Below are 16,155 nucleotides of genomic sequence, written 5' to 3'. Positions count from 1 at the left end.
CCACCATAACTCTGGAGATTTATACAAAAATCATATTCTACTCCTTGGCATATTCATTTACAAGTGTGTTTTATAGTAAACTAATGCAGAAATTCTGAAGTACGTCAAAATGGAAGGCAAGGGCAAACCAACAGGTACTATCCCACAGAACTCCAACCATACAAATATATATTTCAAGCAGCATGACTGGAGAGAACATGATTGCAGAGGACAGGTAGATGATGGAAGAGTGCAAGATAAAGAATGTCAACCATCTATAAAAGGAACTGCTTCAGTACATTCACTTGTAAAACAAGGGCTAATCTTTTTCAATTATATTATCTGAAGATATAATCAAAAAGAAAACAGCAAACACAGCCCAAATAAAGTTTTCAGTTAGTCTTGTGGACATTTTCCTGCTATCCCCACAAAACCTCAAAACCTGTGGACTGGCAGATAAGCTCAGTGTTCTGTGGAGCCCCCAATACAACCAGTTCACAAGCTGCCATTATAGAATGGTTACAGCACGGATGGAGGTCATTCGGCCTGTCGAGCCTATGCTGGCTCTCTGCAAGATCACTTCAGCTAGTCCCACTCCCCCACCCTTTCCCTGGTAGCCCTGCAAATTTGTTCCTTCAGGTACTTATCCAATTCCCTTTTGAAAGCCGTGATTGAATCTGCCCCCACCACCCTTTCAGGCAGAGCATTCCACATCCTAACCACTCGCTGCGTAAAAAAGTTTCTTATGTCGCCTTTGTTCTTTTGCCAATCACCTTAAATCTGTGTCCTCTGGTTCTCGACCCTTCCGCCAATGGGAACAGTTTCTCTCCATCTACTCTGTCCAGACCCCTCATGATTTTGAACACCTCTATCAAATCTTCTCTGCTCTAAGGAGAACAACCCCAGCTTCTCCAGTCCATCCACATAACTGAAGTCCCTTATCCCTGGAATCATCGAGATTAACATTTATCAATTCCATCGAGATTAACAGTTATAGATTTCAACAGAAAAATCCTGCAAATGACTGAGGCAAAGCTTGAAAAGATTATCCAAAACCAAGGATAAACTCCATAGTTAGATTTACAGAGCAGGCTGATATTTACCAAGAGCTACCCATCTTTTACACTCTTTTTCTATCGTGGAATTGCGGTCAATGAAGCACTTCCATGTGTAGCACTGTTGGTACTAAATCTGCTCCTTTACAAACCACACACAATCTTGTACCTATTTGATCACCACAAAGTTGCATTTATGATGGTCACTGTGGATCTTTCCCGACAGGTCGGCAACAGTAAAAGAGCATTGCTGGGTTGTATTTGAAGGCTAAAAGCACAGCCTGCTCTAGGCCAGACTCAAAATGGCAGAGCTAATGAAAATGCCAGTGGAAGTCCCAACTATTTATCCTTGCTGGCAATGATGCCCAGTGAAACTCCTGCCACCTTATTTAAGCTACATGGTTACCACTCTTACCACTAGAGACAATGGACAAAAACAACATATCCTATAGGACCACCTGCTCACCTTATGGTATTGCTTCACAATGTTCACAAGGTTTCGGCTGAAGATGCGACGGCGCAGAAGCAAGCGAGATGATGTTAATTGTGCTTGGCCATCAGAATTCTCCTCTTGGGATGTTGGGAAAGGAGAGAAAGAGGAAAATAGTATTTAAAAAAAAATTGTTTTAATAGAGCTCTTCAACTATCGCCCCCCCCTTGTCCCCTGAAGGTGATGATTCAAGCTCATATTCAGTCCCATGGTTACCATGTACCAACTGTGAGCATGGTAGGAAGGTAATCGACTAGTGAAAGGAGTGGTGGGGGGCGGGGGGGGATATAATGCAATTGAGCCCGATTCTATCCTTAAGAGATATCTACTTTTCAGCAAAGGTCACCAAGAAACTTTCAGGAGGCGACACCCTGCCCATTTTCCGCTCCCTAACCTCAGTGTACTGAGGTCAGTTGTCACATCCTGGTTACCATCCAACCTGAGATTATTCAACTCCGAATCGGCAATTGATCCTGGGACCTTCTGGTCTTTGTGGCTCAGTTACATACTGCCTTTACCCAACTGAGGATTGGAGCAAAGAACTTGACTTACAATGAACAATCAAAAGCACCTCAACTAGTTTTACAGTTTACACAGGCTAATCAAGTTTCCTTCCCATTTTTTATCTCCCTTAACTCACTGACTCACACTGGCGTGGAGCTCCAGAAGTGCTTTTGGGGGGGGGGGGGGGGGGGGGAGGCGGTTTATGAAGTAGTATTAAGCCAGCTGGTTGAAGCAAAAATACACCCAACCCCCAATCTCTAGTTTAAGGCTGTAGGAAAAACTTTTTTACCCAGCAAGTGGCGAGGACCTGGAACTCGCTGGAAGTGGACACACAATGTTTTCAAGGGGAGACTGGATAGGCACCTTGAGGGAAATAAACTTGCAGGGCTACGGGGACAGAGCGGGGGAATGGGACTGACTGGATTGCTCTACAGAGAGACTCGATGGGCCGAATGGCCTCCTTCTATGCCATTATGACTATGAATGAATGCACTCGGCTGTTGCCTCGATTGAAGTTTATTTCCTGGACCTCGGGTAAGGCTACAAAGCAGTAAAAGTCATTCAGAAGACAAACATTTTTTTTTTTTTTTTTTTAAATGCAACGTAGCAAAAAGCTGCAGCTCAGCAGAGGCCATTCCCTTCACTGACAAAGCCTAAAACTCCCCATCACAATTAACATCCTTAGCAGGGAGAACATTTACCTCCTTCAAACACAGGATCAAAGGTGAGCTGGTAGCTGGATCTCTTCAGAGAGTCACTCCATGTTGGGATTCCCTTTTCCTGTCTGAACTTGTATGCCGAAGGGTAAACCGTCTTAATCTGCCCAACATTTTGCTTCTCGAATTGCCTACAAAGATATTACACGGTAACTGCTCAAGTAGGCGACAACAATTGAACTAGCAATTACTTATACAATACATTTTACTGGTTTTGCAACCATTTTGATTATGTCACGTTTAAAGTACTCTTCTCTAAAATTGTCACACCAATGCACGGCAAGGTGATTGCATCAAAAACACAAGTTTTCTGCCTAGGTCTGCAAAATTTCCCCTTCAAAATCGATTTTTAAATGTTTAATTTACACTTCAAAAGTACTGCTTTTTAGAAATTGTTAGTTTGTTACCAGATGTCATCACGCTTCTAAAAAGTCAACTTTGGAAAGGAGGTACAGGAAACTTTGGTTTATCCGGAGGTTGTACGTCCGGAAACCTCGATCTAACTGCAGAAATCAGCAGCCGTTTTGTTAGGTTTTTTTTCTTTTTTTTTCTTCTCCTAGCATTTTTTTTAATTTTTTTTTTTTTTTTTTTAAAAACAGTCAGTCAGTCTCTGGAAAGCCTCTCTGAAGCTGTTGCTAAGCTACAGAGACGCTTCCAAGGTACGGGCCGACTGTTTACAAGCTGTTGCTAAGCAACAGTGTTTGTTGTCAGATACGGAGATGAAAACCCCCGTATCCTTCAACATTAGCGCTGGTCTGTCCGGAAGTTTTCATAGATCGGCATCACGCCGGTCCCGGATATCGCGAAGTTTCCTGTAATCACATTTTAGAAAAGTAATTAGTGTCCCAAGGAACACTCGCCTAATTCCCATGTTCAGTAATTGGGAAAGTGATAAGAATTAATGCAGTGCTGAAAAATGAGCACAGTTTACCTTGAGGCCAAGAATATTTCCTTTGCCTGCACAAAAGATCACTACAATTCTATACCAAGTACTTTGAGAAACAATAGGTTTTTATATAAACGCAAGTTTTTTTTTGAAATAGCAAAAATCATAACAGAATCCCAGTGGGAATTGTCTTTCTTGCTCAACACTTTATGGCTGCTGAGGATTACAGACATTCTCCAGCTGGAGGCAGACACAACACCAATACAATCTTCGTATCGTCTGCCAATTAAACGTTCATCAATAAGCTATACTCACTTCCGCATCATGTCCTGGACACCCTGCTTCACCTTGGCAAAGGTAACGGTCTCGGAGCGATTGAACAACAGGCTCACGACAGTGTCCATACTACGGAACATCTCTGCTAACAGCTTGTACTTGAATGGCAGGGTCAACCCTGGTGGGACATCCTGTGCCAAGTTGTGGAAACGCTGGTATGCAGGTGCCTTCACCCTGGAAAAAGATGAATTATGAATACAAGAGGCCTGCTGTGTTCAACTATTCAATAATAAATTAACTATCTTTAACAATGTTCTTCAGTTTTTTGTATTTTATATGTTGCACCATTAAGGTTTTATACAAACAGTCCTTTTTTTCCCTCACCTCTCATCTACGCTCGACTTTGCCTCCTGTTCAGTTGCCTTTTTCCGTTCTACCTTATTTTCTTGTACTTTCAATTCTAGTTCTCGGACCCGTTTTAGGCGGCTCTTAATATCACTATTCAATTCTGACGTAGGAGCAAATGAATGAGTTGTTTGGGCAAGTTTCTGGATTCTTTGCAGCCGGGCTTTTAACCCCAAAAGTTCCTCCTTTCCAGGTGCTGTGTTGGGCTAAAGAAAACATACATTTGAAGACTTAAGACATATCGTTTATCATCATAAATTTATTTAGTTTAATAGTGGTGTAGCATTTTTAATCTGTTGCCCTTTTCATATGCAAAATACCCCACAGTTGATCATAATTGTTTATAAGGCAACAGCCTGGTCACAACCCTTCTGACACTGCGCCAGATTCTGGCATGGTGTAGATCAAGTCGGCCCAAAAGCACAGCCCGCACACCCCGAAAATCCAGTCAACTCAATCCTATTTTCGCTTAGATTTCGTACCTGCTGGCTTGTCCTATTTGAATTTTGTGGTCCTGGAGACTTGGAAGTCGCTTTCGTTAATGCTGTTGCCTCATGGGTAGATGAATCCTAAATGAGGACACCAAGATCCATTAGTATCAGCAGCTTCAGATATTTGCATAGTAATAACATTGGCCCGGATTCTGCGGTAAGAATAACGGCGAGGCTATCAACGCTCACCATTATGAAGGATTGGACAGCAACTTCCGGAGTTCGCACACGTGCAGTTAAACGCAAAAATCAGGAAGTTGCTGTCCAGGTTGCCCTGCTCCTCCAGAAGCTATCCCCCGTAAGTCGCACTGCCTCCTGTGTGGCTTGCCTCCCCCAGTGCGCGGCCCATTCATATTTTTGCGCACATGTGGTACCTACAATGTAAAAGCCAGTGAGCGGCCTTCGCGGGTCCTTGCAGATGACTGCGCGGCCACGCAGCTTAGCAGGAACATTGCCGGTATCTCGCCCAGAGACTCGGCATTCACATACATGGAAGGGCATGAAGTTGCAATACTTACTCACTACACGCCCACTGAACACACCAGGAAAAGTTAGGTACTGTCCATTCAAGAAGTGAATTTTTAAATAGCGTGGCATGTCTTAATTACTGTTAACAACCTCTCTGGCACTGAAAATGTACTTTTACAAGTGTGGAGTCTCATTCCTTCACATTTTAATTATTGTTGGAGATTTTTTTTTAATTAAAACAATTTATTTACTTTTTCATTGCCTCATCTCTTTCAATCCCATCTTTCTTTCCTTCTCTTTATTTTGCTTTCTGTACATGATTTTACATTGAATTAAATATTCTAACCAACACTTCCTGGTTTAGACTCTGCGTGTCTCAGCAAGGATTCTTCAATCTGACTGGTTAAAGAGACACCTCGCCTGTCAATTTAAATGTTATATGTGGCCTAGAAGGCTCCATGGTATACACACCTAAGCAACACAAAAAGGAAAAAAACTTGGATGCTCTTGTGTAGACTCGCCAACCAAACATTCGAAGTGCATAGCTTTGAGCTGTACTGAATTGCAATGCATGAGCAGATTTCCCCAGAGTTATGGTGCTCCCCCTATATAGCCCGATGAATAAATACACCAAATACCAATCAAGGGATGGGGGAATCGGGCGGGTAAGTGGAGTTGAGGTCGAAGATCAGCCATGATCTTATTGAATGGTGGCGCAGGCTCGAGGGGCCATATGGCCTACTCCTGCTCCGAATTCTTATGTTCTTACCATGGTATGGAGCCATACATGCAAAAAAGTTCTAGGTTTGGTTTCCAGTCTGTGGTACGTTGGCTGATCTCAGCCTGGGCAAGCAGTTGGGGTGATACAATTGGCCATAGTCACACACGAAGAATGGTAGCAGACAATTGCCAGAGCGCTCAGTACTTTGCCCCTGCAAGAGTGAGCATTTTCAGAAGGAATAAAAAGGTAGAAAACTGGTTTAAAAGAACTTCTCCTCTGGAGAGTTGCAAAATTGTATTCGTTATGAATGGCAAACCGAGTATTGAAAGCTCTTGATAAATAGGAGATTTCCTGTGTTAAGCAAGCTTACTTTATTCAAAACATCAGAATTAGGAAAAACCCTGTATATGTATAAAATCTGATTTACTGTCCGAGAAAATGTTTCATATAATAGATCCAATTGACTGTCAAAACACAGGGAAGAAGACTAGGAAAAATTGTGCTGGAATTCTTAAAGACAATGGGCCATATATTCCAATGCCTACGGGTGTGTACGGGCTGTGTACGCACCCGTAGGGACATCGGAAATGCCGGTTTCAGGCATGCCAAGTGCATGCGCTGAAAACTGGCATTTCCGATCTGTCAAGAATGCTCTTGACAGATCGGACGCCTGCCCTGGAGAAGGGCCTCTGTGGGCGGAGAGTTCCGCTTTCTGGAGAACCTCCGCCCGCAGAAAACCCATAGAAATCTTACGCCTGGTAAAAGCAGGCGTAAGGCCTGTTTTTACCAGCATAAGATTTGAAAAAAAAGTTTTAAAAAATTTCAATCATTTTAAAATACTTTAAAAAGTTTTTTTTAGCCCCATAAATTATTTTTTCATAAAATTATATTTTTGTTTAAAATATTTAATTTATTGTAATTTCAACTCATTTTCTAAATGTGATTTTTTAAAATTTATTAAATGTTTGTGTTTTTGGGGTGATCTCCATTCATATATTTGACAGGTCTATCTGTCAAGTGTATGGAGGGAGATTCCCTTCGATTGGCTCTCCATGGCCCACATGATCCCAGGGACGCTTGCGAACCACATGCGCCCCTGGGATACGTGGGCCCTGCACATTTTGAGTTGGAGAGGCCCAGGAGTGGAAGTGTCTGGACCTCGGGAGCCCTCAGGTAAGTCTGTAGATTTTTTCCAGATCAGAAAATACGGCCCAATATAATTCTCACAGCCACATGCTTGCTTCAGCAAATGATGGTCAACTTGATGAGGTATTCGGGTTAGGGTGGTGTACATCATAAACCAGCCAAGTAAATAAAAGTTGGGCGGGCCATTCCAGTTATGGAAAGAAAGAAATGAATTTGCATTTATATTGTGCTTTTCACAACCTCAGGACATCCCAAAGCACTCGGCAGCCAATCAAGTACTGTACTTTTGAAATGCAGCCACTGATGCAATGTAGGATAACGGAAGAGTTAATTTGCACACAGCCAGATCCCACAAACAGCGATGAGATTAATGGCCAGGCAATCACTTTTTAGCAATTCTGGTGGAGAAATAAATGTTTGCCAATTAACTCCCTTGCTCTTCTTCAGAGTACCTTGCAATTTTTATATTCACCGGAAAGGGTAGACAAGGCCTTGGTTTAACATCTTAGCCAAAAGATGGCATCACTGAAGTCCCAGCCTAGATTATGTGCTCAAGTCTCTGGTGTTAACTAACAGGGAATTAAGACAACCCTAATAGAGAATTTGCTTAAAGATGTTCTTGCACCATTAATTTTTAAACCAATTAGAAGATGACATTGAACAGACATATGTTGAGAAACTTGCATTAGCTCTGTGCGTCAGGTATAGTGATCCAAATCATTTCCCAGAACATTAACAGAAATGGTTCAGATAGAAACAAGGCTGTTAAAGTTAACATTTAGAAATAGTTTCTCCCCGCTTCCAAATGTGTAGACTTATTTCAGGGTTAATGTGTTTCTCCTGCTACTGCAACACTTTGTAATAACTCAAACAGAGTTGACTTTACAAGCACTGCTACCTCTTATTTTGACCCCCAACTATTCCTATAACCTCGGCACCCGAAACCCTTTTCTTCATCCATCCTGCTGTAGTTCGCTGGTTGTGGACTGGCTGCCGCAGCAGTCTTTTAACAGCAGAACAAAATACTATTTAGGGATATTGCTTATTTGCAATGCCGATTCTTTCAAACCAACTACTAACTGTAATTACTAAAAGCTGCTGAAAGTATGTTTGTAACTTACTCAAATTAGGTTAATGAAAAGCTAAATGGCATAATATAAATGGGATGTGTGTGGCGTATCCACCATCATTTTGTTGGTGGCTGCGTCTATGCTGACACCCGCAGAACTATACCGCAGCGCAAATCACCTTCCTCACCTCCATTGGTGGCTGTGCTTTCAGCTTCCAAGGCCCTAAGCTCTGGAATTCCCTCCTAAATCTCTCCGTCTCTCCATCCTCCTTTAAGACGCTCCTGAAAACCTACTTCTTTGACCAAACTTTTGGTCATCTGCCCATATATATCTTATATATATATGTGGCTCATTGTCAAGTTTTGTTTTATAACACTCCTGTGAAGCACCCTGGTACGTTTTACTAAGTTAAAGGCGCTATATAAATACAAGTTGTTGATATTGCCTGACAAGTATAAATATTATTCCTTTATTATTTCCTACATTACAACAGTGACTACACTTCAAAAAGTACTTAATTTGTTGTAAAGCGCTTTGGGGCGTCCAGAGGCTGTGAAAGGCGCTATATAAAAGTGATTTCTTTCTCTCCCCCTCTCTAGTGACCAAGGACGACTATAAAGTCTCACCGTGGGCTCAGATCCCCCTGGCAGTGGGAGCGGCACCGTTTGTGTAGGGCTGGTCTTTTCTGGAACCTGATTCTCTGCTTCCCGCGGCTGTAACACCAGACATCTCCGGGCAGACCGCACGCCAGCCGGGTGCTGCGCTCCGACAGGCGCATTCGGTGCGGGCCGCTGCTTCGGTTCATCGACTGAATCAGACCGGCAGCGCTTCTTCGCGGTGCTGGACTGCAGCCCAACACCACCATCAGCCCCGAACACAGCCGATCCCAAATCAAACTCGGCGGCTGCCCGCTCGCCTTTCGACGGTGTCGAGAGGTACTCGAGTGCGGGGACTCTCTTATCCACCCCGGGCTCTTCATCGAGGACCGTGCAACTTTCCTCTCGGCCTGCGAGCTCGGGTTTGCAAACCTTTCCATTGTCCAGGGTGACGGCGACTGCGTGGACCAGTGAAGGAGAGGGCTGGCTTTCCCCGCTCGAAGCCTGACTTTGTGCAACGGCCGCCGGCTTTTCTAACCGCTTCCTTCGCGACTGCCTGCGTTTGGTTGCAAGCGGCTGGGTTCCGGCAGTCGCGCCGCCGTGAACTTCCACCTTCCTGCGTTTCACAGACAGCGAGCCTCCCTTCGCTTTTTTGGTCTGGGGGAAGAAGTCTGTTAGTTTGACCTGAGCCATGGCGCCGGGGAAACCGGTGGGCTAGAAACAAAACCCCGTGCCGGAGCTGCTGCTGTCCTCGGCTCTAATCCGGCAGACAGATGAACTGAAATCTTGGAGCAAGGGGCCGGGTTGCAGGGCGAGCGTGGTGGGGGGCCCCCGCGGGATGGAACGTTGGGAGCCGCGCGTTCCAATGGGGATTCCCCGGCACTTTGTTACTTTCTTTCTCCCCGGGTGCACGTTCTATCTGCAATAGCAAGCGAGCAACTCTGTCCGCTCTCGGTGGGGAATTCCCACCGCTTGTTTCTTTTCTCTCTCGCTGCATCCAACTCCGAACTTTCGCGCTAAACTAACACGTGACCCAAATGGACGATCCCATTTTCCTTTTGCCCGCTTCAGTACCGACCACATCACAGAAAAGGCTATTTTTTTTGGGGGGGGGGAGGAAATAAGAAATAAAATTTAGGTATTTATAAGCAAACAGTGAAAGCCTAACTTTGGAACCAGAAGATAAAATGCACTAATTCTGTTGCGACCCTCGCAGTGGTACAGTCTTGCTTAGGCGCCAAATTTCACGATTCCTGGTGGGATTTGGTCATCCGTGTACTATTTGCTTTGAAGTTGAAAAAGTTGGAACTTTCTCTGAATTGTTTTTCGTCTTTTTTCTAACGTGTATTTCCAGGATTTTCTGTTTTATTTCAGCGTTTGCGTCTTTAATTTATCTCGTTAATGAATTTTAAGTTGCTTTACTAGATTTCAGAGTTTTGTCTTTTTATTACTATCTCTTTTAAAACATATTTTGTTCAGTTGCTGTTGGCAGTTTGTAGGGATATTTTTTCTGATTGGACAAATTCTTGCCAGCTCTCATGATAGCTCAGCGGGTATGTGGTACTGAGTCATACTCGCCAGAAAGATCCTGGGTTTGCGTTCAGGCCTGTACATAGTGGGCTGCAGGAATAACATTGAATTAATAGCCCCCCTGGATAGGGAGACTAAATCAGTCAAGGTTCCTGCTTCGAATCTGTATCCAGTGACACCTGGTGGAAAATGTATGTAAGTGCAGTTTGGTAAAGGAGCACGATGGATTCATTACCGAGGATTACCAAATGGCACTTCCCCCCCCCCCCCCACCTCCAGCGCGATGCCACCACCAAACACATTTTCCCCTCCCCTTATAGCATTTTCGAATGGATCGATCCCTCCGCGACAACCACTCTGCCATCACCCTCAACACCCGTTCCCCTTCCCATGCAAGTGCAGGAGATGCAACACCTGCCCTTTCACCTTCTCACTGTCCAGGGCCCAAAACACTTGCAAGCAAGTGATTTACTTGTACTTCCAACTTGGCGCACTGTATTCGCTGCTCAAGATTTGGTCTACGTTTGGGAGACCAAATGCTGATTAGGGGATCGCTTTGCTGAACACTTGCATTCAGTCTGAAAGTGTGACCTTCAGCTTCCAGTTGCATGCCGCTTTAATTCTCCATCCCACTCCCACTGTGACCTCGCTGGCCTTGGCCTCCTACACTATTTCAATGATGCTTAATGCAACCTCGTGCAACAGCACCTCATCTTTCTATTGGTACTTTACAGCCTTCCGGCCTTAACATCGAGTTTAATAACTTTAGATCTTAACCACGGCTCCCATTTTCTTGGCCAGCAGGTGCTGGTAATGGAGGATGGTTCACCAGAGCCACTGGAAGTGGAGGAGCTGTGAGCTGGTGCTTGGGGTGGGGTTCCCCTATCGGTACATGTTAACGGGGTGGTCTGTACCTAACTGCAAGTTCAAGCTGCAAGGTTAAAGATACCTGAGCCCACTGCCCATCCCCTGACCATGCCTGTTCTTTGTTCTCAGTGAGCACTGGCTCTTCACTTAAACTTAGCTCCCAAATTCCCAAACCTCTCTGCCGTCAAGACTACGCTTCTCCACTAGACTAGTGATCTAGTGACCAGTGGATCGCGAGTGGTGCCCGGGGCCAGGGATCGCGAGAATATTAGTGCTAATTTGATCCTGTGAGAGACAACATCATTCATGGCCGGGACCCAGGAGCGAGGACGAGCCCAGCAGTGAGGTCAAGGCGCAGGAGTGGCGCAGTGTGGACCAGAAGAGGGGTCGGGGCCCAGGGAAGGTGCGGCATAGGCCAACAGAGAGGTCGGGAGGACCATAATGCATCCTACGAAACCCAGGCAGAGAGGACCTGCAGGAAGGAGGGAGGACGACAGTAGGAGTATGTTTGTGTGTGTGTGCTAGGCCGTTGTAGCAGCGCCTGGTCTCCAATCATCTTGGATCCCCTTGCCATTGGACCAAGACCTTGCTCTGTCAAGCCCGTGTGGTAGCTGGTGTGCAATGGCCACCCCATGTTAAAAGAATTCACGCACAGGCATCTTCCACCCGTTAAAATGAATTTCGGGACTGGAACGTCAGGACCCTCGTGGACAACCCCAACAGTGACAGACTGGAACGCCGTACTGCTATCGTTGCCCGGGAGCTCAGACGTTTCGACATTGATATCGCTGCCCTAAGTGAGACCCGGCGGGCAGGGGAAGGCCAGCTCAAGGAGCAAGGCGGTGGCTACACCTTCTTCTGGAAAGGCAAACCTGAAGAAGAATGCCGCCTCCATGGGGTAGGCTTCGCCATAAAAAATGAACTGGTCGGGCATCTCAGAGACTCTCCTAGCGGTATAAACGAGCGCCTCATGACTCTTCGGCTCACCCTAGCCCGGAACCAGTGCGCTACGGTCATCAGTGCGTACGCCCCAACACTGGAAGCCACAGACGAGACCAAAGAGAAATTCTACTCCAGCCTCGAACAATCCCTGTCCCGCGTCCCAATGGGCGACAAGCTGATCCTCCTTGGCGACTTTAACGCCAGAGTTGGAAAGGACACAGACCTCTGGGGAGGTGTGATCGGCAGAGAGGGGGTAGGGAAAGCCATCTCCAACAGTACCCTCCTCCTGTCGAAATGCTTAGAACATGGCCTTGTCATAACCAACACATTGTTCTGTCAGAGAGACCAGCACAAGGCTTCATGGCAGCACCCTCGCTCCAAGCACTGGCATCTGCTGGACTACATCATCGTCCGAGCGAGGGACCGCAAGGGCGTCCACATCACCCACGCCATGACAGGAGCTGATGACTGCTGGACAGACCACCGCCTAATCCACTCTGTCATCGCCATCAATGTAGCCCCAAAACAGCGGCGGCAACAGAAACAATGCCGCAGGAAAATGAACACTGGAGCACTCAAAGACCCCGCTAAGAAAGCCCTATTCAGCCTGCGCCTCACAAACAACCTGACGACTCCCAGTGATTCAGAGACACAGAATGCCCACACCGCCTGGTCTGCACTTAAGGCCTCCATAATCAGCACCTGTGAAGAGACGCTCAGTCACTCGACCAGAAAACACCAAGACTGGTTCGACGAGAATGACCAGGAGATCCAGGAGCTAATAAGCTGCAAGTGCAAGGCATTCCTGATCTGGAAACAGCAACAGAACTCGAGCAAGAAAGCAGCTCTACAGAAGCCTGAAGGCCGAGGTCCAACAAAAAACTTGCGACCTAAAGAACAGATGGTGGGTGGAGAAAGCGCAGGAGATCCAGCAGCTAGCCGACAACCACAACGTGCGTGGATTCTTTAGTGCAGTCAAGACCATCTACGGCCCAAGCACCCAAGGTCCTACCCCACTGCGGGCCAAGAACGGAGAGGTACTCATCAAGGACAGAGAGGCAGTCAGTGCCCACTGGAAGGAGCACTTCGAAGATCTCCTTAACCACGACTCTGTCTTCGACGTGAGTGTCCTCAACTCCATCCCACAGCATGATACCCGCCACCATCTCAGCACAACCCCAGTGGTTGAAAAGGCCACCCGACAACTGAAGAACAATAAGGCCTCAGGAGCAGATGGAATCCCCGCCGAGGCACTAAAGCATAGCGGAGAAGCACTACTGGCGCGAATTCATGAACTCATTTCTCTTATCTGGAAGGAGGAGAACATGCCAGGGGATCTCAGACGCTGTAATTGTGACCATCTTCAAGAAAGGTAACAAGTCCGATTGTGGTAATTACAGAGGAGTTTCCCTGCTGTCTGCCACAGGGAAAGTCATCGCAAGAACCCTCCTCAATCGCCTCCTCCCAGAGTCGCAATGCGGATTCCGCCCACTAAGGGGCACAATGGACATGATCTTCACCGCACGACAATTACAAGAGAAATGCAGGGAACAGCACCAACCGCTGTACATGGCCTTCTTTGATCTCACAAAGGCCTTCGACACTGTCAACCGTGAGGGATTATGGAGTGTCCTCAAATTCGGCTGCCCTCAGAAGTTTGTCACCATCCTCCGCCTGCTTCACGACAACATGCAAGCAGTGATCCTGACCAACATTTCCACCACAGACCCAATTCACGTACGAACCGGGGTCAAGCAAAGCTGTGTCATCACACCAACGCTCTTCTCGATCTTCCTTGCTGCAGTGCTCCATCTCACCCTCAGTAAGCTCCCCACTGGAGTGGAGCTAATTTACAGAACAAACTGGAAACTGTTCAACCTCCGTCGCCTCCAGTCCAGATCCAAGGTTGTCCCATCCTCTGTCGTCGAATTACAGTATGCAGACGACGCTTGCGTCTGCGCTCACTCGGAGGTCGAACTCCAAACCATCGTAAACGCCTTCACCGAAGCGTACGAGAGCATAGGCCTTACACTAAACATCCATAAGACAAAGGTCCTCTACCAATCTGCCCCCGCCACACAGTACTGCCCCCCCGATTATCAAAATCCACGACAAGGCCTTGGACAACGAGGACCACTTTCCATACCTCGGGAGCCTACTGTCAACAAGGGCAGACATCGACGACAAAGTCCAACACCGCCTTCAGTGTGCCAGTGCAGCCTTCGGTCGCCTGAGGAAGTGTGTTTGAAGACCAGGACATCAAACCCGGCACTAAGCTCATGGTCTACAGAGCAGCAGTGATACCCGCCCTGCTGTATGCCTCAGAGACATGGACCATGTACAGCAGGCACCTCAAAGCACTGGAGAGGTACCACCAACGCTGCCTCCGCAAGATCCTGCAAATCCATTGGCAGGATAGGCGCACCAATGTCAGTGTTCTTGCTCAGGCCAACATCCCCAGCATCGAAGCTTTGACCACGCTCAATCAGCTCCGATGGATGGGTCACATTGTCCGCATGCCTGATACGAGACTCCCAAAACAAGAGCTCGACTCTGAGCTCCGGCACGGCAAGAGAGCCCCAGGTGGGCAGAGGAAATGCTTCAAGGACACCCTCAAAGCCTCCTTGAAAAAGTGTAACATTCCCACCGACACCTGGGAATCCCTGGCCCAAGACCGCACAAAGTGGAGGAGAAGCATCCGGGAAGGTGCCAAACACCTCGAGTCTCTTCGCCGGGAGCAAGCGGAAGCCAAGTGCAAACAGCGGAAGGAGTGCACGTCAACCCAAGCACCCCACCCACCCGCCCCTTCAACCACCGTCTGCCCCACCTGTGACAGAGACTGTAGGTCCCGCATTGGACTCATCAGACACCTGTGAACTCATTTTAATGTGGAAGCAAGTCATCCTCGGTTCCGAGGGACTGCCTAAGAAGAAGGTCTGTACCCCTGGGGTCTATCCATCTTTCTCCGCCACATTCCCGGGCCATGGAAACCTTCTCTGCTAGATTTTTCATGCTTCCCTCCCCCTTTGCTATTCTGCTGTAACAATTTACACCTAATCTGGACCCATCTTTTGTTTCATTACTTGACCTATTACCACCTTTTATTGCCTTGCACCATCATCCCTTTTGTAATTTAATCACTCCTGCCCTCCACCTTATCACAGACCTTCCCCTTTGTTCTTTCCACCCCTCCCCCTTTCCCTGCCTCTGTACTTGCTTTAAAAACAGTTAATCTCTAACATCTTCCAGTTCTGATGAAAGGTCATTGACCTGAAACATAACTCTGTTTCTCTCTCCACAGATGCTGCCTGACCTGCTGAGTGCGTTCTAGCATTTTCAGTTTTTAATCAGATTTCCAGCATCCTCAGTATTTTGCTTTTGTTTTGACATTAATATATTTCCTTATTTAATCCCCTTTTCTCTTTTTTTGATCTTTCTTAGCCCACGAGCTGTGGAATTAGAATTTTTTTTTTGCTTTCTTGCTGGAGAACGTGAGAAAGCAAAATATGGTTATGGAGACAGGGCCTGGAATCAAACCCAACATTCATTTAAAACAATAGCTTAGAGCACATAGTGAGAACAATGTGTGTAACTTCTGTCCTCTTTCTCTTCCGTCCATCCCCTTTTAAAAAAAATGTAAGGTGATGATTTGAACAACCGAAACCTTTCAATTGAGCACGTGCTCAAAGCCAGTTTTTTGGGAGAGAAGAGGAACTGCTAAAAGTACCATCATTAATGTGAATGATTGTGCCAAACTTTTACAGAATCATAGAATGTTGAAGCACAGAAACAGGACATTTGTCCCATTAAGCCTGTTCATGTTTTTTTCTACATGAACCACCTAATTTAATCCCACTCCAGTTTGCTCTCCATTCCTTTTACTTTTCTTCTTTTTTAAGCAATTATCTAATTCCTTTTTTTAGAAATAAAGTTATGGACTCTGCTTCAACAATAGTATGTGACAGAGAATTCCACATTTTAACTACCCTCTGTAAAAAGAAACTTTTTCTAAC

General features: G+C 46.2%; 1 protein-coding gene across 1 annotated transcript in view; it reads right to left on the bottom strand.

Moving 5' to 3' along the window:
• The window catches only part of cdt1 (chromatin licensing and DNA replication factor 1), a 28,272-nt gene extending 18,399 nt beyond the window's left edge, over window positions 1-9,873 (bottom strand). The window contains exons 1-6 of the mRNA XM_085991689.1: window positions 8,834-9,873; window positions 4,794-4,880; window positions 4,291-4,517; window positions 3,946-4,140; window positions 2,730-2,875; window positions 1,501-1,604 (exon numbers count right to left, since the gene is read on the bottom strand). Of these exons, the coding sequence (XP_085847815.1) occupies window positions 1,501-1,604; window positions 2,730-2,875; window positions 3,946-4,140; window positions 4,291-4,517; window positions 4,794-4,880; window positions 8,834-9,496 (1,422 nt within the window). The 5' untranslated portion in view covers window positions 9,497-9,873. The remainder of the gene's footprint in view (window positions 1-1,500; window positions 1,605-2,729; window positions 2,876-3,945; window positions 4,141-4,290; window positions 4,518-4,793; window positions 4,881-8,833) is intronic.
• Between the last annotated feature and the right edge of the window lie 6,282 nt (window positions 9,874-16,155).

The sequence above is a fragment of the Somniosus microcephalus genome, chromosome 6, assembly GCF_052327205.1.
Source record: "Somniosus microcephalus isolate GS21.2 chromosome 6, FLI_Smic_1.0, whole genome shotgun sequence".
In the NCBI taxonomy this organism is placed as follows: Eukaryota; Metazoa; Chordata; class Chondrichthyes; order Squaliformes; family Somniosidae; genus Somniosus; species Somniosus microcephalus.
This window is presented reverse-complemented; position numbering and strand designations above follow the sequence as displayed.